General features: G+C 44.2%; 1 protein-coding gene across 1 annotated transcript in view; it reads left to right on the forward strand.

Moving 5' to 3' along the window:
• CSNK1G1 (casein kinase 1 gamma 1) overlaps positions 1-14764 on the forward strand; it is a 142156-nt gene extending 127392 nt beyond the window's left edge. Inside the window, exons 11-12 of the mRNA XM_049777951.1 lie at positions 5059-5165; positions 14282-14764. Coding sequence (XP_049633908.1) covers positions 5059-5165; positions 14282-14336 — 162 coding nt within the window. The 3' untranslated portion in view covers positions 14337-14764. The remainder of the gene's footprint in view (positions 1-5058; positions 5166-14281) is intronic.
• The last annotated feature ends 8916 nt before the right edge of the window (positions 14765-23680 follow it).

A 23680-nucleotide genomic window follows, 5' to 3' on the forward strand; every position in this document is an offset into this window, starting at 1 on the left:
CCCCCTCCCTCTTCTCTAGATAAGGAGAAATGAAGTTCTCAAGTTTATGGGCTTTAAGGCATACATTTTTTGGAGTAGAGTACTATATTGAAACAAATAATCTTGAATGAATGTGAATATATACACTGACGTGTTTCCTGTGTAGTGCTTAAGAGTCTTGATAGCCAGGCATGTGTCCTACAGGCAGAGATTGAGTTGGTTCTGGGAAGCGTGATTCATTCAGCTCCAAGAAAACACAGCATACTGACAACAGACATTTTCTGATTAATGGCCTGTGCAGATAGATATATGTATTTTTTTGTTTTTGGGCCACACCCGCTGACACGTAGGAGTTATTTCTGGCTATGCACTCAGAAATCACTCCTGGCCTGAACGACCATATGGGACGCTGGAGGATTGAACTGCGGTCTGTCCTGGGTTAGCTGCATGCAAGGCAAACGCCCTACCGCTGTGCCATCACTCCGGCCTTGCATGCAGATCATTTTGAGCTGTTCCTCCAAGTCCCACTCCTAGACTCGCAGTGCCAATTAAATTTACAGACACCTCACCACTATCCCATTTTGTTGTTTTTTTTTTTTTTTGGTCATACCTAATAGTGTCCAGGGGTTATCAGGAATTCTTCCTGGGGTTCTCAGGTGGACTATATGGGATTTGGGAGACTGAACATGGGTTTGCAAGGCAAATGCCCTACCTGTTGTATCATGTTTTCAACCCTTTACCCAGACAGAATATAGGATTTGCAGACTTAAGAGGAAAGCTTTGAATAGAAAAATAAAAAGACCAAAGCAAACAGCAACAGAAAAATATTTTTTATTTTATAATATCATAAACAAGATACTCAAATATGGATGAAGGACAGGATGCAAGTTTCATTTATCTTGTATTTTGGGCACCTGGAAAATGTTGAAGTCTTGGATTTGAAATTAATGATGGGGACTTTGCACTGTCAGAAACTGAACCTGGCTCCCCCCCACCCCCATGCAAGGCATGCGCTTGAACATGGTCAGAGAAAACTATTCCTGAGCATGGTGAGTGAGAGAGAATATCTCTCTGACCCTGATTCATAAATAACTTTTAATAGTTTTAATGTAAATGTTTAGATATGTTTAGTTAAGGTCAAAAGGATAAAATAGTAATTTAGACACCTTGCATGGGATTGACCCTGGTTCAACACTGCAGAATCCCCCAAAATCTTCTGGGAATGACTCCCTATCAGAGCTGAGGGTAGTCCCTGAGCACTGTGGGGTAGAAGCGAAGAGAGGAGGGTGAAGAAGGAAGGAAGGTGCCAGGGGAGAGGAAGGGGAAAGGGAGGAGAGAGGAATGGGTACATTCAGCAGGGTGATCACCTCCTAGGGGCCAGTAGTAACTTCAGAGACAATTAGGGGATACTCTCTGTTTCTTGAAGATAAATATCCAGATGAGCAATGAGTATTAAGCTAAAAATAAAAAAGTGGCAATCTATAAATGTAATGAATTAAAACTTTTTGTATTTGATAAAATTCTATGGGAAGAAAGAAATGTTTGTAGAACTATTTGAAAGAGTGCTGTAGACCTCATTAAATTTTACTCAAAGAATACTTTACCTAAAAAAAAAAAAAAAAAAGGAATACCGTATTTTCCGGCGTATAAGACGACTTTTGAAACAAAAAAATGTCAACTGAAAATCGGGGTCATCTTATACGCTGAGTATATCCCAAAAGATGTTTCAATATGCCGCTAAACAAAAATTGTCTGAATATTGCCACAAAACGAATTTTCCAACTCGATCCTGCACCAATCACTGCCAGGCTGCTCGGACCGCCTCTCTAACTCAGCCAATCCAAGCAGGCTTTTGATGCATGCAAATTAGACAATGTTCTGGACCCAAATCTACACTGTAAAAAGCCTGCTCAGATTGGCCAGACTCAGAGAGGAAGTCTATTACAGTAGAACCTTTGAACTTTGCTTGTTGTTGGCTCACTGTGGTACATACAGTTGCAGCACAGGAACGTTCTGTCTGATACAGCAAATATAGGCCTAGACCTATGTTTTAGCTGCAAAATTAGGGGGTCGTCTTATATGCCGGAAAATATGGTACTTTACCTAGGGGCCAGAGCAGTAGCACAGTGGTAGGCCATTTGCCTTGAACCTGGCCAACTTGGAATGGACCCCGGTTCAATTCCCGATATCCCATATGGTCCCCTGAGCCTGCCGGGGGTGACTTCTGAGTGCAGAGCCAAGAGATACCCCTGAGTGTCACCGGGTATGACCCAAAAAACAAGGATCATTCACTCGCAGCAAACTTGAGGGACAATGTAGGGTGCAAAAGATCCAACCGGGGTCAGCCACATACAGGCAAGTACTGTAACCCCCACCTCCAGTAATCCGTGAGCACCACTAGATGTGGCCCCCAAAACAAATAATAATAAAGACATCAATAATAATAGACACAAACAGCCATTGAATGATTTTCACCTTGTCTGTTTTTTCCCTTTTTTTCCCTTTCCTTTTTGAGTAAATATCTCCCAAAGACTTCTACTAAACATTTCCTCTTTATGCAGAAAATTTTTGCAATTAAGCAAAATTTAGCTAAGGGGGGAGAAAAGAACACATTTCTGGAGAGAGGGCTTGTTGTGCATGTTTTGTTTGTGGGGTGGGGCAGAGGGTGGGAACCTGGGAGCTCTGTGAGAATGGTCAACTAAACCAAACCAAATCTACAGAGGAGAAATGCAGTTAGAAGTACATTTATTGATTTATTACTTTGTTCATGGCACTGAGCTCAGCACTTTGTGTCAAACGTCCACACACTGCCAACTAGGTAAACAGCATTCCTCTATTTTACACACTAGGAAGCTCAGATCCCCCAAGAGAGACTGAAGATGTTGCTGAAGGACCCACAGTATGTAAATGGTAGAGCTGGATTCACATTCCAGGACTAGGTCTAGAACCCATTTCTTTTTGTTCGTATGGTTTTGATTTTTTGGAGCCACACACAGCGGTGCTCACGGGTTACTTCTGGTTCTGGGGTCAGAAATCGTTCCTGGCAGGCTCAAGGGAACATATGGGATACCAGGAATCAAACCTGGGTCCATCCCGGGTCGACTGCATGCAAGGCAAACGTCCTGCTGCCCCCCTAGAACCTATTTTTTTTCTTTTGGTTTTTGGACCACACCTAGCGGTGCTTAGGGGTTACTCCTGGCTCTGCACTTAGAAATCGGGATGCCAGGGATTGACACTTCGGGTCGGCCGTGTGCAAGGCAAACACCTTAACTCTGTGCTATTGCTCCAGCCCCCTAGAACCTATTTCTAATTTACTGTGCTATGATACCTCCATTATTGTTCACCTGACATTATACTTGACTCAAATATAATCTTTCATCCTCCCGTAAGAAACATTCTCAGATAAATACTTACCCAACAGCATATGATAGCTGAGTCATTTATCTTATTTCAGTGGTTTTCTCTCATAGCTCATAGCTAAGGTCTTGGATGGCACAATATTTTATCCATCGGGATTCTCTTTTCCACTCCCTAGCACCCTCATACACAGGAATCACGTGCCAGAAATGAAACCAGGTGGCAGAAGCAGCTTCATAGCAAGAGAAGTTGAATAGGGCCCACTGTGAGCAGCTGACAGGTGTGAGAGGCTTCACTTGCAGCTCAGGGACCATCAGTGAGGAGTAAGGTGACAGTGACACTAACATAAAGGTTGTTGATGGGCTTTCACAGGAAAGTGTTTCCTCATCATCTTCCCTCTCACCAGAGAGGATCTGGCCCTCATGCTATTTCAATAGCTTCAAACTTGTGATCAAAGCTATGAAGAGAAATTTCTGAAGGAAAATGTGAATGCTTAGTTTCTTCTGCCCACTGTTGGTTTGGATTTTTGTTTGTATGGGGTCTTTTTGTTTGTTTTGTTTTGTTTTTGGGCCACGACCAGTGGCACTCAGGTGTTACTCCTGGCTCTGCGCTCAGAAATCGCTCCTGGCAGGCTCAGGGACCATATGGGATGCTGGGAATAGAACATGGGTCCATCCCAGGCTAGCAAACAAGGCTACATGCAAGACAAACGCTCTACCACTGTGCTATCTCTCCAGCTCTGTATGGGTTTTTGTTTGTTTGGTTTTTGGTTTTGGGACCACATCCGGTGATGCTCAGGGTTTACTCCTTGCTCCTTGTTCAGAAGTTAATCCTGGTAGGCTCGGGGGACCACATGGGGTGCCGGGGATCGAACCTGGGTTGCTACATGCAAGGCAAATGTCCTACCTGCTGTGCCATTACTCCAGCCCCTGAGAAATCTATTTTGTATTATATCACTCTGGCCCCTGTATTTTTTTTAAATAATTTTTATTTATTTATTTATTGTTTTTTGTGCCACATCCGGCGGTGCTTAGGGGTTACTCCTGGCTCTGCACTCAGAAATCAACCCTGGCAGGCTGAGGGCCCATACGGGATGCCACAAATCAAACCGGGTCCCTCCTGGGTCGGCCACATGCAAGGCAAATGCCCTACCACTGTGCTATCTCTCCAGCCCTGTATGTTTTTATAAGACTCTTTTTAAACACCATCACTGAGTCTACATGCAATTAAAGCATAAATGAGTATTAGTAAAGAAGAGTTTGGGGTCAGAGCAATAGTCTAGCAGTCAAGGTGCTTGCCTGGTCAGTAGCTACTGACTCAGGTCCCCAGAGTCCTATCAGGAGTGATCCCTGAACAAACAGTGAGGCGTTAACCTTGAGCACTGCTCAGGAGGGACTCAAAGCCCAAAATATTTAAAAATAAAAATAAAGAGAGGGACATAATACTTTATTGCTTTTGGAGGGGCTGAGAATTAAATTTTTACATATAGTGTAACAGAATACACATTCAGCATGAAGTTTGGCGATTACATTATTGAATTTTTGGTTATCCTATGTGTATGTGAGTGTGGTAGCTTTTCCTGCTAGCCCCTACCCTGACTCCAACCCTCAAAACCAACTCTAGACACTGCCTTGAACCTACATCTCCCTGAGGGAGCCTCTCCCGGCTGGCTGGAGACTTCTGTGGCCATGTTGTGCATTTTACTCGATCTTTCTCTTGCAGGTGGTTAGCTCAACTAATGGAGAGCTGAATGTGGATGACCCCACGGGAGCCCACTCAAATGCACCAATCACAGCTCATGCCGAGGTGGAGGTACTGGAGGAAGCTAAGTACGTTCCAACTTTCGGGGCTCTGGGCCCCTTTTTCTGTCTCTCCCTCTCTATGTGCTGCTTCTCACTCCACGCCAGTTTCTTCATGCTTGTATTCACTATCCACAGCTTCCTTCCTTGGTCATTTTATTTCTGCATGGTACATTAAGGCTGCCACTGCCCTTTGTTAGATGTGATTTCAGGGACCAGGTGGTGGTGGAAATGACACTTTTCTAGTCTACATGGGACAAAAGTTCGTAGTCATCTTTGGATCCCGGAACTTCTGGCTCCCTATAGAGTAGAGACAAATATGCTTACAGCGTTAGTGTTCTTGTTCTTGGCTACCAACTCTTGTGTGTATTGTTCTGAAGAAGGAATTTCAGGACCATTTTGTTCTTAATTAAATGGTTCTGGATTTAGAAATACTCACATTGGGAGAAAAATTGTTTCTGTTCCTGTGAATCAATGAGTCTTGAAGTAGAAATGAAATCACTAACCCCCAAAGGGTGAGAGTGGCTCACTCCTTTTTCTGCTTTACTTGCATGTCTGTGTCTTGCCTTGCCCGCACTGTCAGCCCTATGTTGCACTCTGCATGGTCTGTGTTTAAACTCTTAATATCTGGGTGGAAGGTGAAAGACCTGGAGATTCTGCTACTGGCACAGTGCTTCTGCCACTTCTTTCTCTTTTTTGCCTCATCTCAAATTTTGATTCAGAATTAAGCTCCCAAGAGAACATGAACTGTGTCTTTTTTGGTTTTTGTCTTTTTGTTTTTTTACAATTCAATAACTACTGCCTAGACCGTATAATGGCCTCTCTCTTAAAACCCTGTGAAAATAATATTAGGTTACCCTGTTATCATCATCTCTGAACCAAGCAGCATATTTATAGTGACTTTGTGCCCTAAGTGCCCTTTGAATATCCAGGTAGCCGGAACAACATCCTTGCACCCCCGGATGTGAGGCATTGAGTAACAGCCCATGTTCTTCCTTCCAGATATACTTTGAATGGTTGCCCCTCCACCTCCAACAGACACCTCTAAATTTTTGCTGACCTAGATGATGAGCTCAACCTTCCTAGAAAAGCGAGTGCTGAAAAATTCCTACCCAGTTGTTTTACCTTTAAATCAAATCTGAGGATTTTTTTTTTTTTTTTTTGCTCACACTCAGTGATGCTCAGGGAGTTACTCCTGGCTCTGCACTCAGGAATTATTCCTGAAGGTGCTTGGGGGACCAAATGGGAAGCCAAGAATTGGACCCAGGTCAGATATGTGCAAGGCTAGCATCATACCCACTATATAATTACTCCAGGCTCCTCTGAGGAGTTTTGAACTCCTGTCAATCAAGTCACTCCTGACTGTAGTGATGTTTCATCAGATGTTCCTCTCCCAGTTGATAAAAGGCTCTGGGGGAGTTTTTAGTGCCAGACCATTTTTATTTTTATTTATGATTATTCTTTTTATGTTTTGTTTTTAGGCCAGTCCCATCTATTATTAGGAATTACTCCTGGCTGTGCTCAGGAGACTGTACGTGGGAATCAAACCCAAGTCAGCCACATGCAAGGCAAATGCCTCACCTGTTGTCAGCCACATGCAAGGCAAATGCCTCACCTGTTGTTCTATTGCGCTGGCCCCTGCGCCAGACTGTTTTAAACCATGTCCTTATGTCTATAGAGACTTTGAAAGATTTTTAACAGTAGTCATAGTTTTTTGGTTTCCATGACAGATTTTATTCTTTCACATAAACAATATGGTACTCTGGAGTCTCAGCTTCGCCTGAGTTTGGAGTCCACATTGGGTTAGAATAGAGAAACGCCTCAATCCCAGCACCTGAGCTTCTGGTTTAATTTGTCTGAGATATGATGTGAGCACAAAGATTTTTTTCAATTTCAGGAGACTCAAGCTTGTAGTCAGGCCTAGGAATCGCTGCATTAGTTACCAGCTGATCCAGTGTTTCCTTAAATGATGGTTCAACCCATTCCTACCCTTGTCTCAATTCTACTTCACCTCTTCTGCTATTACTTGGAAGCTCTGGGTTAAATCATAATTTTTGAATAGCAAGATTGACTGGGCCTCAGTTTTACACTGTGTCCTTGTACAGGTTTATCTTTTGATTATCGCATCTCCTTTTATTTGGTAAATGTGTGCCCACATATGTGCTTGTTTGTTTTGTTTTTTTTGTTTGTTTTTTTTTGTTTTTCGGGCCACACCCGTTAGATGCTCAGGGGTTACTCCTGGCTACGCGCTCAGAAATTGCCCCTGGCTTGGGGGGACCATATGGGACGCCGGGGGATCGAACCGTGGTCCTTTCCTTGGCTAGCGCTTGCAAGGCAGACACCTTGCCTCTAGCGCCACCTCGCCGGCCCCTACATATGTGCTTGTGAACATGGCGTTTGGGTCCTGTGTGCAAGGTAGGGGGCCTTACCCACACAGAGATTTTACTCTGGAATATTCTGTTCCTAGTTTCATCTAAACTTCAGGATATAGAGAATTTAAAGTCTCCCAACTTAACATAAAAAGAACGTTCTGTTTCTTTGTTTCCTTTAATAGGGTGTGGGCCTGCTGAAAGGTGTAGAATCCAGAGGAGGGTAATATTTGATCGACGTCACCCAAAAGCTCAGAGCTTAATGTATTTTAATGTGTGCCATTTCCTTTAGTGATCTCATGAGTTGCCAGTCTATGTTTCTGAGGGAGCTGTCAGAACATACCCACATTACTTACTTCTTGGCCTTCTGTGTATAGAGGAGGGGAAGGAAGGAGAAACCAAGAATCCACCTGCTTGGTCCGGAGAGATAGCACATTGGTAGGGCATTTGCCTTGCATGCAGCCGATCCAGGATGGGTGGTAGTTCAGATCCCAGCATCCCATATGGTCCCCCATGCCTACCAGGAGGGATTTCTGAGGACAGAGCCAGGAGTAACCTCTGAACACTGCCAGGTGTGACCCAAACCCCCCCCCCCCAAAAAAAAAAAAGAATCCACCTGCTTGATTGTTTTCATGGATGTAACAGCTGGAGAAACATAAGGCATCCCACCCTCCAGCTCTCGTTGCAGGTAGCTGCAATGCCTTTTGTCTATGCAGCCTTCTTGAGAAGCAGAGGGCTATAACCTATGTTAAGGTTCAACTCCAGTACTAGGGAAGTTGCATGAAACCCTCACTTCCAAGTGTTTTGTTCTTCACTCAGCAGGTTTTTTGTGAAAGGGAGGAGAGAAATAATAGGGTTTTGAGTTTGTTTTCTGTACAAGATGAGTGTCTAACTTCCCTTCTCTAACTTGAACTATGATTGGAATGATGGGATAAGAACACAAACAAACATTTTTTGTCCATTGATGTAAGCTATGGTTGAACAGATGTAGACTTCTTTCCTCCACTGCCACTTATCCCTGCACCTCTTCCCAGGAAGAACAAGAATGGGATTTAGACCCTTTCTGCACTTAGAGAAAGATGTGGAACTTCCTTTCTCTTAAAAGATTTGGGAGGTTAATATAACATCATATAATACCAAAATACCTTGGCACTGGTGGAAGTAGGAGCATTTGTTCTTCCTTTTGGAATTTACCCTCCTTACTCTGAGCCTCCACCATTGCTTTCTGTTTTGCCTTCCCATCATTGAGAGCCAGCTCCCACTGTGATGACTCCACGAGATCTGTCTCTCTCCACTTTATTGTGGGGATCAAGTGACTGGATCTACTCCCTGCCTTGACAGAGGAAGAAAGTAAACACAGACACATTCTGCATGTTTGCATGGCTCACAGGGAGTCACTCTCATCTCACCTCTGTGAACTAATATCTGTCTTTCTCTCTCTTCCTTTCTGTGTTTTTTCTCTTTATACACTCTGTAGCTGCCTGAAAATGCTCAACCTGTGGTGAGTCCCTCTCTCCAGTCCACATGCCATGGGAGCAGACCTGGCTAGGCTGGGATTGGCAAAGCCAAATAATGCCCTAGGAACATTGACTGGCTACTCTCCGCCACCTTGTACTATACCTACCCAGACTGGGGAACTGGATCTACAGGTGGGGATGGGAGGCCTGTACCCAGGAATTGATCTGTTCCTTCTTCAACTCATTGCTGCCTCCTATCAAAAATATACCCCATGGTATCCAAACTCTTCATTTTCAATGGACAAAATTTTTCCTAAGTTAATATCAGTAAATACTATTAGACAAATACATCCAGAGATAGAAAGATAAGATTACTATACCAGTTGCTTAGACTGTTCCTCACAACTCCAAAGGACAGTTGTGGAGAGATAATCTCACAGTCAACAGCTTGGTCTCTGGCCTAAAAATTGACTGCTTTGGCAGCAATCTTGTCTTGTCTTTTTTATTCATCTAGTTCTTCCATCTCTTTTTTTTTGGGGGGGTGGGCACACTCAGTGATGCTCAGGGGTTACTCCTGGCTATGCACTCAGAAATTGCTCCTGGCTTGGGGGACCATTTGGAATGCTGGGGATCAGACCTAGGTCTGTCCTGGGTCAGCTACATGCAAGGCAATTGCCCTACTGCTGTGTTATCACTCCGGCCCCTTGTTCTTCCACCTTTATGGGTTTTTTTAGTAAAAAAAAATAAGTGAGCTGCTTGTGGGAGAGATGAATATTTTGTTGTTTGGGTTATTTTGTTTGTCTCTATTCCACCCCCCCCCTTTTTTTTTTCTACAAGGAGAGTGGGCCATGATAGGCCAAGGGCAAAGGATAAATATTGGATATTGGCAAAGGATAGATATTGGAGCCTTTGCATGCTGGGGAATAACTGCTTGGGTGCATTCCCAAGAATAGCATGGGTATATGGAAGAGAATGCCCTAATAATCATATTTGGGGGACAAATTCTTCATAAGACTAGGCTCCTTTCCAGTCTTCTTTCTGAGCTAGTTGGTCTATTGCAGTCTGGGATTGTGACTCTCCTACTTTGTCTGCATGCATATGCTCTGTGCTTACACAGCCTGCTCCACTCTATGGCCGGCTTGTTCCTGTGTGTCAGCAATGACTGGAATGGGCGACAGTGTCTGAGCCCTAATTGTCTAGTCCAGTTAAATACAGGCCTTCTCCAGGGAGAGGGGAGTATTGAAGATAACCATTTCATATAGGGTTCGTAGGTAGAATTTATGAGTTCAAGGAGTACATTAGCCTTTTCAATACACGTGTCTGTATAATCTGATTTTATTATGTTTTGGGGGGGTGAATTTTTGGGCCACACCTGGCGACACTCAGGGGTTACTCCTGGCTCTCTGCTCAGAAATAGCTCCTGACTTGGGGGATCATATGGGACACCAGGGGATCGAACCATGGTCCAACCTAGCTCAGCCACGTGCAAGGCAAACACCCTATCACAATGCCATCGCTCCAGCCCCTATTAAGTATTTTTATGTGAGATTTTTAATCACATGATTCTGCAAATATAGGCAGGGTCTCTACTGTGCTTTGCAATAAATGATGCTAGGTAATAAACCCAGCCCCTTTGCATGCAAATACTGCCCATTGATCCAGTGTTTTTGACCCCTGAGCCAGTTTTAACAGATCTTTTATTTTATTATTATTATTATTATTATTTTATTTTTATTTTTTTTTTTTTTTTGGTTTTTGGGTCACACCTGGCAGCACTCAGGGGTTACTCCTGGCTCTACGCTCAGAAATTGCTCCTGGCAGGCTTCGGGGACCATATGGGATGCCGGGATTTGAATCATCATCTTTCTGCATGAAAGACAAACACCTTGCCTCCATGCTATCTCTCTGGCCCTATTTTAACAGATCTTGATGCTGGTAATTACCACAAGCCAACTAATTGCAAGGCCAAAGATACAATTTAACTGGCTGAGCACATACAGGAGGCAACACTAGAAGCTATCCACAGGCACAAAGCCAGAGTAGCCCCTGAGCAGGTGGTGTGGGCCCCACGAGGCAATAAAAGGAATTAAAGAGCAGATTGAGGGGTCAGAGTGATTACATAGTGGGTAGAGCGTTTGCCTTGCACATGGCCAATCCAGGTTCTCTCTGGCATCCCATGTCATCCCCTGAGCCTCTCTTCCAGGCTGAGTACAGAGCCAGGAGTAACTCCTGAGCTTTGCCAGATATAATCCAAGAAACAAACAAAACAAACAAAAAAAGCAGATTGCATGGCCTGTTTGCACTTCTGGGTAGATTGAGAATCAACTGAAGCTTTAACTTTGGTAATTTGAGGGCAGAGAGATAGGTAGGGTGTTTGCCTTGCATGTATCCTACCCAGGTTTGATTCCTGGCACCCCAGATGCCCCCACAAGTCTCACCAGGAGTCATTCTTGAGCACAGAGCTAGGGGTTATCTTGTCAGGGGACCATGTGTGATGCTGGGAATTGAACCTGGGTTGGCAAGAAGGCAAATCCCTACCTGCTATACAATCATTCTGGCTGTTAGGGACTGTTTTTATTTTTGTGGGGGAGGGAGAGTCATCTTTTGGGCCATACACAGTGGTGCTCAGGGTTTACTCTGTCTCTGTGCTCAGGAATTATTTCTGGAGGCTGAAGCTGTGGCGCAAGCAGTAAGACATTTGCCTTGCATGCGCTAACCTAGGATGGACTGCGGTTCGATCCCCTGGCATCCCATATGGTTCCGCAAGCCCAGGGCAAGTTCTGAGCGCATAGCCAGGAGTAACCCCTGAGAGTCACTGGGTATGGCTCAAACCAACCCCCCCCCCAAAAAAAAAAAAAAAAGAATTATTTCTGGTCATGCTTGGGGGATCAGATGGGATACTAGGAATCAAACCTAGGCTGGCCTCTTGCAAGACAAGTGTCCTCCTATCTGCTGTACTCCAGCCCCTGCTAGGGACTTTTAAACAATCAAAAATGTTACTCTTGGGCCTGGAGAGATAGCACAGCGGCGTTTGCCTTGCAAGCAGCCGATCCAGGACCAAAGGTGGTTGGTTCGAATCCCAGTGTCCCATATGGTCCCCCATGCCTGCCAGGAGCTATTTCTGAGCAGACAGCCAGGAGCAACACCAGGTGTGGCCCAAAAACCAAAAAAAAATGTTTCTCTCTTTTTTATATATATATATATTTGACCGCATCTGCAGCTCTCGGGGGTTACTCCTGTACTCAGAAATCACTCTGGGCAGGCTTGGGGGATATGGGATGCTGGGGATCAAACCTGGGTCAGCCACATGCAAGGCAAATGCCCTACCTGCTGTGCTATTGCTCTGGCTTATGTTAATCCTTTTTATTTAAACAAAGCATGATGCTTTGGTTAATGACTAGTCAGATCCACTAATAATACTTTACAAACATCAATACTATGAAATCTTTTTTATTACCTCTTTGAGCTCCTGTTTCCAAAAATTTGATGTTTAATTCATTCAGATCCCTTTATTATCTCTGTAAACATTTCTAAGAATGTTCTTTGAAATTTTATTAACTCGTTCCCCATAGGGTGTCAGAATACCCTGGGTTCTGACTTCAAAAAGGGACTCTTAACTGCAGTGGAGAGATTTAAGAGTAAGGAAAGTAGGCAACAGTTCGTTTCTTTCCACATGAATACTCCTGACATGGAACCTGAAGGGTTAGAGAAGTAGCTACTTCAGAGATGGTTTTCTCAGAACAGTTTTTCTTGCAAGAGTTCTTTAAGTCTGAGTTACATTCCAATATGCCTTTCGTCTTCCGACATCTTTGACTTACCCATCACCTACTGTCTTCATTTCCCATGTGCCAGTTTCAGAGAGAAAAAGTGTCCTTTGTACCAGCCATACCTTAACCCCTCCTTGCCTAAGCAAGATGTGCTTCAGGTTCAGATTCAGGGACATGCTGGCAGTGTGACCCAGGAGGCGGCATAGGGAGACCCAACCTTTTCTCTTCCCCATACAGCAACAGCAGTCTGAAGCTGAGTGTAGGAGCACCCTGAACCTGAGTGCTTCTTTTTGTTTGTTTGTTTTGTTTTTGATTTTGGGTTACACCCAGCAGTGCTCAGGGGTTATTCCTGGCTCCAGGCTCAGAAATAGCTCCTGGAAGGCTCAGGGGACCAGAGGGGATTCGAACCAATGACCTTCTGCATGAAAGGCAAATGCCTTACCTCCATGCTGTCTCTCCGGCCCCCTGAGTGCTTCTTGGTAATCTGCTGCTGATCTGTACCTCAGTTCTCTCCCCACAGAAGGTGGACTTTGCTGGTTTCAGTCGAGAGGTCTGGGCTCCTACTTCCCTTAGAGTCAGGCTTCAGTGCAGGCTTGGAGAATGCAGGCTCGTGTATGTGTGGTGCTAGAGCCTTTTACATTCAATTTCAGGTGCTCTATCTCTAAGCTATTTCCCTGGTCCTGGGGAAATTTTTTCTAGGGTTTGGGAATACACACAATGGTACTCGGGACCATGTGATGCTGAGGAGTCTTTTTTGTGTTTTGTTTTGTTTTGTTTTTGCAAGAAGGAAGGAGAGAGGGAAAGGAAGAAGGGAAGAAAGAAGAGGAAGGAAGGAGGGGAAAAGAAGGAAAAGGAATGAAGGAAAATAAAAGCAGAAGGAAGGGTGTAGGGAGGATGGGAGGGCAGGAAGGGAGGGAGGGAGGGAGAGAAGGGAGGGAGGGAGGGAGGGAGGGAGGGAGGGAGGAAGGAAGGAAGGAAGGAAGGAAGGAAGGAAGGAAGGAAGGAAGGAAGGAAGGAAGGAAGGAAGGAAGGAAGGAAGGAAGGAAGGAGGAAGGCTGAGGAGTCTTAATCCTTTGAGCATCATGAGCTCCACCAATAGTTTCAATCATACTTTGTTTGCCTTTGTTTGGTCTTCCTATCAGCTCACCACTGACTGTGTATTAAAGAATACTGCCTCTGTGTCAAGGTCCATATGCTGTTATTCTTATGCAGACCTGAGAGTCCCCACTGTTGGCTCTAGATAACTATGAGGAATCTGGGTTGGTTGTTAGATTAGGAAGTAAGTCTCCTTCCATGCGACATCCCCCAAAAGGGCAAGAATGTGTTTCCATCCCTGCCTATTTCTTGTGGTATATCAAATGGTACAGCTGTTTCCTTCGGATTTCCTGGCAGACACCTGCTCACTATCTCCAGCAGGTGCACTGTAGGCCATAGGCTGCCCTGGGGGTGGGTCTGGGGCAGAACTCCCACTCCCTCCCATAAGCCAAAGCAGACAGAAGGCTATTGAAGTTGCAAACCTCCTACCCTGACTTGTGTCGTTCCTTGTGCTCCAGGTGCTGCTGTTTCTTTAAGAGAAAAAGGAAGAAGGCTGCTCAGCGCCACAAGTGATCAGTGCCTCCCTGGAGTCCTCAGGCCCTGGGGACTCTGACTCTTTGCACCTGCAACTCCTGCCATTTCTCACTGGAAGGGACTCCTCTGTGGGGGAGGGTGGAGATCCAAACCAAAAAGAAGAGTTCCCCCCTGGAGGAGCCTGCATAGGCAGCCAGTGCCCTCTGGTCAGTGCCTGTCCCCACCTGCCTAAGGCTCTGAGCTGGGCCCAGGGCTTCTCCACTGCTCGCCCTGGGGGCTGCCTGGTTGGTCCTCCTTCCTATTGTTTACAGTGAAGGTGTCATTCACAAAAACTCAAGGACTACTACTCTTCTCTTCCTTCTGCTTAGTTGACTTCTGGCTCTTGCCCCAACCTCCACTGGCTCCAGCCTTACAGCTAGTACTTTTGAGGCTGGTCTGCTGAAGGGGTCTGGGAAGTGGAGGCTGTGTCGAGAGCCCAGCTCCTGTGTTTGGCAAGTGGTTTGCTCTCTCTTCCTCTGTGTGGCCTCCATCCCTAGCCAGCCCTGAGGTGCAGGTCCCCTCCTCCTTCCTGTGACGTTACACTGTAGGACACAAGCTGTGAGGAATCTGCAGTCTGCTGTCCCCTCTCGGTGTTCCTAGCTTTCTGGACAAGTGAACTCTTCTCCACTCAGTGAAGGACAATGAGAATTGTCCCTGAGCAATGGGAAAACAACTGACTTTATTGCACTTTTACTTTTGTTTTTAACAAAAATAACTTAGCAGATGCATATTGTGTCTGGTTATATTGTTTTTACCTTTTTCTGTTTTGAGGGAGATGGGGCCAGCCAAGACATTCAGTGAGAACATGGGTCCAGAGAACATTCTCAATGGAATGAGTTGGGTCTGCAGTACCCAGAAGAGAAGCCAAACTTTGTGTCATTCTGAGTGAACACTCAGGTTGACAAGAAAGCATACTTGAATTTTCATGCATCTTCTCAGCTGCTGAAGAATGTTCCTACCAGAGCTTCTTGACCTCATCAACCTGCAATTTGAACAACCTAACTTTCTGGCATTTGGATGAATCAGACTGTGACCAGGAGACAATTGATTCCAGAGAAGGAGAGGCATGATAACTACAGCAACAAAACAATCGGTTCTGTTTCCTCCACTGCCAGGGACTTCCAATTAGATAGCCATGTGATTTGTTCAGTGACTCAGAGGCCAAAATTTATGATGAAATAGCCACCACCATTTTGCTACAGTATACCAATTGAAGAAGAAAGTGATTTTGCCTGCCAGCTGCCAAAGGAGCCTCAGGATTTGAAATCACAGGGTGCCAGCAGATGAGTGGCATAACCAGACAGACCCCTGAGCTCTCCTATCAGGACCCTCACGGCAGGCTCAGGACTCAGTACATGGGCCTATGGAGGGTAAGGATAAGATTTGTTGGTTCTAGAAAATTCCAGAGAAAGGACTGACATGAAAGTTCTGAAGTTGTCTTGTCCCTGGGACATAGACTCCTTCCAGAAAAATGAACACATGTTCAGTTCAGTGCTCACTGCTGCCTCCTCCCAGCGTTTGCTCATAGGACGCGCTACTGTGAATTTCACTACCCCATTTCCTGCTTGAAATGTCAGAAGTGTTGGGGAACAGGATTGTAGCTCAGTGTAGCACTTGCCTTATATGTGTGAGGCCCTGGGTTTGATTACTGGCACCACAAGAAAAAAAGAAAAAAAAATAGGGAGTTAACCTTCTCAAGTTCAATTTTCAGTGGTTCTCCAGATGTGTCTTTCATTCCAGATGTGTGAGAGAAACAGCAGAGAGGATTATTTCCATTAGGGATGGAAATCTTATATTTATCTGGAAGTAGACACTGGGAAGAGGACAGTGACTGTGACCTAATCGGGTAGTTTCGAGAACATCGAAATCATCTCTGGCTTGAGGTGTGGGGTTGTCTTTGAGTTGAAGGATGTGGGAATACTTTGTGGTAGTTGGCATTTCCTGAGTACTTTTTTTGATAAATCTCACATGGAAAAATAATAGTATTAGCATGAATAGCATGATTGGGTTTTGCCTTTTCCATAGAACCCTTGACTGGGAAATGCCACGATATGACTTCAAACCTGCTTAGCTCCTGAAATGTTGTCACCTCTCATTTTGTCTACAAAACTGGCCAGGAGATGCCTTGGTATTCCCCTTTCCCACACAGATTTTGAAGAGTGGGGTTTGCTTCCTTGATGTTACTTGGTGATTAGGGCGCTGGCGTAGAAATTGACCTTATTTCTCAACTGGCCCAGAGGCAACTCAGACTTCCTGTAGAGCACTGTAACTATCTTGTTTCTGATTAGAAAAGCCTTGCCTCTCCAGGCAGGGCAAAAAAGGTGGTGGCAAAGCTTGGAGAATCCTGGCACTCCATGCCATTAAGTGCCTCCCCACTCATTACCCTACCCTCCTGTGCTTCCATGAAAAGCCAAGGCAGTGGCCAGCTTGCCTGACAAGTAAGCCCCCCTTGAAGCTGAGTTTGTGACTTTTTTTAATCTTCAATATTTTTATAGACTAGCTCTTGAAGGGTTGAATCCAAACAGTTGTGCAGGGAGGGGTTCTTCCTAGTGCACTGTTCTCGTTGACCCCTATCTCCCCACCAGTTGATTCCTAATTGGAGCCCCCTCCATGCCCTCACCAGTCTACTACTAGATATTTGAGAGATGAATACTTCTTGGTCCTCTGACAAAAAGGGTAACACTGATCCTCCCAGGAGTCCTAGTATTCCAAAGGTGATCCCCATCTCTGGAGGAGTCTATTGTAATCTTCCTGAAAATGGATGTACAGATTCATGTTGCTAAGAAGCAATTTGATTGTTAGTGTGTCGTCCCTCCCCACCCCATCCCACATGCACACCAGGACCCAATTGTACGTCCTGTGCCTGTTGATTGGTTTGCAGTATGTCTGCCAGGGCCCCTCAGTGGGGCAGGATCAAGCTCTCCCCACACTCAACGCTGCTTGATCTGTAGTAGTTTTCCTTTCTCTTCTCTTTCCTCTGTGTCACTTGTTTTCGAGTCTTAAAACTGATTTAGTATCTTTTTGTTTGTTTGAAGCCCTTGAATATTAAGACTATTAGTTCTCCCAACTTCTGAGCCTTGAGCTGCTGCAGACAAGCAGGCCAGGAATTGACCAAAGCATCAAGGTCCCATTTCCTTGTGATGGCACCAAGCTTGGGTCTATGAATCCTGAATCTGGCACAGAGCAACTAGCTTTCTGAGTCTGAGCGTCCCAAGGGCAAAGGGCCACTTGCTCGCTCTGCCACACCTTGGCATTTCCACTGCCCTCACCCCAGACCACTCTGCAGAGCTTGCCAACTGCCAATCACGTGTGCTTTAGGTTGCCTCCCCACCCCCAATTAGCCTTTTCCTGCTATTTGGGGATCTGTCTAGGAGTAAACAGGGTGAAAGAAGATACGAATCAGATGAATAGTACAAATTAACAGCCCATGCCAATTAGTCTGCCTCCAACTTAATTCGGTGGGAATGTACCCAGGTGTTGCATATTCAGTGTTGAGTCTCAGTGTTAGGAGCCACTTTTGATGTCAGAATATGCAGTGATGGACTAGAGTGGTAGCACAGTGGTAGGGTGTTTGCCTTGCACGTGACTGACCCAGGATGGACACAGGTTCAATTCCCAGCATCCTGTATGGTCCCCTGAGCCAGGATCGGTTTCTGAGTGCAGAGCCAGGAGTAACCCCTGAGCGCTGCTGGATGTGACTCAAACAAACAAACAAAAGAAATATGCAGTGATGATAGTGTTCTATCAGAGTGGTTACTAAAGATCATGGCCTTAATTTTTTTTATACAAAATATACTAACTGCTCCTCCTGCCAGTGAGCATGCATGGCCTGTATTTTTCAAAAATTAGTACTACACGGCAGAGCAGAACGCATCTTTTACAAGGAATTTGATAATATGCTGGTGCATTTCACTTTCATCCTTCCATTTTCATATTTAGGTTTCCCTCCCTCATGAGTTGTCCTGGTAAGGAATGTTTCCAGTGTTCAAATCACTTTAGAGTGTCTCAGAATTGGAGCTTATAGAGCCATACATTGCCTTTGCCAGGCCATTGCTACAAGGAGATACATTCAAGAAACCAGGGGAAGTAGGCACTCCCCCTGGATTGGCCAGGGGGCAGCGACTGGGTTCTTGCTTTTACTGACAGCATCGCTCCAGCAAAGCCCCCTCTAGAGGGAGGTGACCCTTTTGTCTTCCCCTGCTGGTATGTATGTTGGTCAGAATCAGAAGAGAATCCCTTCAATTTTATTGTCTTTCTTTTGGTGGGATCTGGTTTCTTTGTTAGTAAGGAAAAAGAAATCCTGGTTCTCCTAAAGGTTGGCAGAGTTTAGGGCAGCTTAGTTTAGTCATTAAGGAATCTGGGAAGCCTTTAATCAATGAAGTCGTCTTAAACGTATTTTCCCCTCATACCTTTTGCCAGGTACAAAAGAATGAGTTTCTCCTCCATTGTATTCAAAATAGTAAGTAGAGTCCCTGGATATAGACAATAGTAGTTGACATATTTCTTAAAAAATAAACAAACAGCAACAACAACAACAACAAAATGAGAAAGCCACTCCAGTATTTGTAGTTCGACTTAAAAAGGAAGCAGTAAACTTGTATTCTGTGTATTTCTAGTTTGATTATCAAACTTGATGTTATAAGGAAACCTCAGTTCTGTGGACAGAATTTTTGTTCCTTTCTTTTTTTGTGTCTATTTCTCAATCATCTTCCTGGTGCCATTACCACTTCAGAGTCTTGGAGCAGAGGATATCTGGTGGAAACAAGTGGGGTGCAGTGCAGTGATCTCAGAGCACAGGAGGACATCTGTCTTGGTTGTGCTCCTACCTCCTCCCAGCCCCAACACCCTCTTTCAGGCCAGTGAGGCGTTTTTTGTGTTCCTCTTCATGAGCTCCAGACCAAATCCATGCCATGGAAGTAAGTCTTTTCTTAAGAAGCTTATTCAGTCTGTTGGGAATGTCTCAGGAAAAACGAGCCATTTCTTTGGGGGAAAATAGATTACAGATGGGTGTGTGTATGGTCATATCTGTATGCGTATGCTGTGTGTGTGTGTGTGTGTGTGTGTGTGTGTGTGCGCGTGCGTGCGTGCATTCATTTGTATGCATTTCACTTCGATAAAGATTCACACCCCAGGTCGCTGGGACCATGTGTTCCTGAATGTTATTGGAAGTAAAGTAACGTGAGCATCTCGGCCTTGAGTCACCACAAACTTGCTCTGTGAATGAGCCCTGTTTATAGAGCAGAAGAGTAAACTGCAGAAAAGTGATGAAACCAAAAATAAACCCTCCCATGAAAAATAATGTCGGCTCATCGATTTCCATTGGATATATGACATGTTCTAATTTATTATATTGTTTCTATAAACTTTTTCCATTGTACTTTTGAAAAGGTGTTGGGATGTTGATTGCAATTTAAAATAATTAGATAATGTATAAATCCGATGTGGAAATCAGTTTTAATTGATGTATGAATGTGTCAGATTATTGTTAAATGCTTTTTTTATTTACATTTTTAGACATGTAATATTTCATAAACCCTGATGCTGGTGGTAAAGCTCAGCTGTGAAAATTAAACTTGTAGTATTTTTTAACATGAATGTTGATTTCAAGTGTATTTGGAATGGTTTCTTCAAAAGAGATTTATACACAAGAAAAACTCCTGCAGAGGAAGTAGCCTTCTTTGGAGAAAACAGAAAATGTTATCTTAGTGTGTTATCACAGCATAGCCCATTTCCCAGGGCATCATGGAAAATACAAATGTGATCTTTAAGTAGACCTCTTTTCCAGTTTGAGAGGAAAGGACTCCGTTTGCACCCTTTTTGTATGTAAAATAAAATGTCTTACCTTTCTTGACTAATTTTACTTGTTTATCTGATTTTAATCTCCCTAACTCATTAGTTATTTTAGTTTTGCTTTGAAGTCACACCCAGCTGTGTTCAGGGCTCACTCCTGGCTCTGTGTTCATAAATCCTACTCCTGGCAGTATTTGGTGATCTTTTGTAGTGCCAGCAATTCAAACTGGGGTCAGCCGCATGCAAGGTAAGCAAGCACCTACCCTTTATATCTCTGAGCTGCTTCCTGAGTCATTTGTAACCGAAAATCTGGTTGGTCTAGGACTGTGGCTAGGGCACACACCTTGCGTGTGAGCCCCTGGGCTCAATTCTTGGCACCACATAGTCCCCCAATACACCTTTAGGAGAGACCTGTCCCCTGATCCCAAGCACCAAGCTGGGTGTGGCTTAAACAATAATTCGACTAGCCCTGATTTATTTGATTCAAGACTATAACAAATGAAAATGCCTGAGTTTTGAGGGTATGACTCAGTGGTAAATCCTTGCATGCTTGAAATCTGGATTTGATGTCTGGTACCACCAGATGAAAGAAGAGAAAGAAATGGAGGTGGAGTGAGAGCCCAATGACTAAGGCACTTGCCTTGTTTGTGGCCTACACAGGTTTATTCCTGCCACCTCATCTGGTCCTGTAAACCCTGCCAGAGAGCTCCCTGAGCTCAGAACCAGGAGTAAGCCCTGAGTACCGCTGTATGTTCCAAAGACCCAAAACAGAAAATAATGCCTAATATTTTGTTCCTATTAATTTTACATTGCCTGCTTCCATGGGACACTTAGAATAACTCATCAGGGGGCCGGAAAGACAGCATGGAGGTAAAAGCGTTTGCCTTGCATGCAGAAGGTCAGTGGTTCGAATCCTGGCATCCCATATGGTCCCCTGAGCCTGCTAGGAACTATTTCTGAGCATAGAGTCAGGAGTAACCCCTGAACACTGCTGGGTGTGACCCAAAAACCAAAAAAAAAAAAAAAAAGAGGGCCCAGAGAGATAGCACAGCGGCATTTGCCTTGCAAGCAGCTGATCCAGGACCAAAGGTGGTTGGTTCAAATCCTGGTGTCCCATATGGTCCCCCGTGCCTGCCAGGAGCTATTTCTGAGCAGACAGCCAGGAGTAACTCCTGAGCAACGCTGGGTGTGGTCCAAAAACCAAAAAAAAAAAAAAAAAAAAAAAAAAGAATAACTCATCAGAAAGTTGGTTACTTGTCAATCTCATATTCTACTCTCTCTATTCCAAATATTTTAAGTACTAGAATAACAGTAATTTAGGATTTGCTCTGTGAAAAACTTTGAGATAGTGGCCTTATAATTATGTCCTACTAATGAACATAATATAGACAGCATGTATGATGTGTCACATAAAATGCTCAAGTGTGCTTGTAGCCAGCAGACAGTAATATCAGTCAGTGCTGGGGAACTTCGCAAATAGCAAAACCAGTTTTCCCTGCATGTATTCTGACCTCTATAGACTCCAGGGGCTGGAGAGACGATGCATGAGTTAAGGCACTTGTCATGTGTATAGCTGACCCCATTTTGATCTCTGACACAGTTATGACTGCCAGAAATTATCAGGGTGACCCAATTCCCTTCCCCACAAAAAAAAAAAAAAGGTCAGTGGCATAAAAGACTTATTTTTGGGGGGGGCCACACCCAGTGACACTCAGGGGTTACTCCTGGCTGTCTGCTCAGAAATAGCTCCTGGCAGGCACGGGGGACCATATGGGACACCGGGATTCGAACCAACCACCTTTGGTCCTGGATCGGCTGCTTGCAAGGCAACCGCCACTGTGCTATCTCTCCGGGCCTCGACAATTATAACACTTATGATACCATTGATTCAGGAATATAGTAGCTACCCCATACCCACCACTGAATCTCAGCTTCCCTCCACTAAGTCATCATTCCCTGCCATCAGCTGCCTTTTGTCAACTCAGTTCAGTTCAGACTATTCTGCTTTGTCATAGTCTTATTGTTGATTGCTTAAACTCTACATAATGAGAGATATCTTTCAATATTCTTTCCTTTACTCCCTCTGCTTACCATGATAGCCTCCAGTTCCATCTAAGCTGTAGTAAAGTGCAAGGTTTCATCTTTTTCTATAGATGAATAATTTGTATTCCATTGTGGGTATATATGCCACAGTTTCTTTAGTCTCCTGTTTTTCAATACCTCTGGTTGTTTCCAGATAATTTTTTTGTCTGTTTTGGGGTTTTTTGGCCACACTCAATAGTTACTCATGACTATATTCAGGAATTACTCCTGGTTGGAAGTCCACTCTGGGGACCATGAGATGCCTGGAATTGAACCTGGGTTGGCCACATTTCAAGGCAGTTGCCCTACCCATAATACTATCTCTCTGGCCTGTTTCCAGATCTTGGCTACTGTGAATACTCCTGCAAAAGGACTTTTTTTTTTTTTTTTGAGTGCAAATGAAAAAAAAAAATTCCTTCGGTTCAAATCCAGGTGCCCTCTCCAAAAAAATTTTTCTTAAGAGCATATTTCAAGTCCACATGTTTTATGCTTGATTTTGCAGTTTTCACCAAACACTGTGAGACATCAGCCATTCAATTTTAAAATCAAGGAAAGAAAATATGAAAGATTGAAATAACTTACTTGAAGTTCTGGTGTTTATCGGAAGCCCAGCTTGCTTGACTCTGGTACCCACCCAGCCACTACTTATTTTAGTACAAACTACTAAGCTTTATTATAAACTTTTTCTTTGTTTGTTTTTGGGTCACACCCGGTGATACACAGAGCCAGAAGTAAGGTCAGAGTACCAGCACCCTCTGGCCTAAATTTCTTAAAACAACCCCCCAATATTTTTGTGGGGTGAGAAGAGCCAGGATTAAGCCTTGAGCATAATTGGATGTGGATCAAAAAACCAGAAAAAAAATTTAAAGATATTTAATAATACAGGTCCATGTTATAGGAAGAAAAAGTGTGTCACTTACATGTTGCAAAGAAGGTTTGCCATGAGTTTGTGCCACCATCAGCTGTGGGTGTGAGCATGTGAAATCGTGCTGTGGGGATATAAGGAAATTAGCCTTGCCTTGAGAGTTTTTAGAAAAACAAAATGTTAAAATCTATTTCTCACCAATGCAGAAGAACAAGTTCTAAGGACTGACTGGCAATAAGTCTGGGAACAAAAGGCACCTAGTCTTGCACTCCATAATACCAAGACTGTAGGAGTGACCCAAAGAAATCATAGCTGAATAGCCCCTGAACATTGATGGGTACATAACAAATATTCGTGGCTGAAGTGATAGTAGTGTATGAGGCACTTGCCTTGCATGTGACTGACCCAGGTTCAATCCCCAGAATCCCACAAGGCTTCCCATGAGCCTGCCAGGAGTAAGCCCTGAGCATTGCTGGATCTGACCCCAAGACAAAACAGAAACCCATAAAATATAAAATTTATTTGTTATATACATAATAAATATATTTAAAAATTACGTTAAGTCTAGGGCAGGGGTCTTCAAACTACGGCCCGCGCATGTGGCCCG

The sequence above is a fragment of the Suncus etruscus genome, chromosome 1 (genome assembly GCF_024139225.1).
Source record: "Suncus etruscus isolate mSunEtr1 chromosome 1, mSunEtr1.pri.cur, whole genome shotgun sequence".
Classification (NCBI taxonomy): Eukaryota; Metazoa; Chordata; class Mammalia; order Eulipotyphla; family Soricidae; genus Suncus; species Suncus etruscus.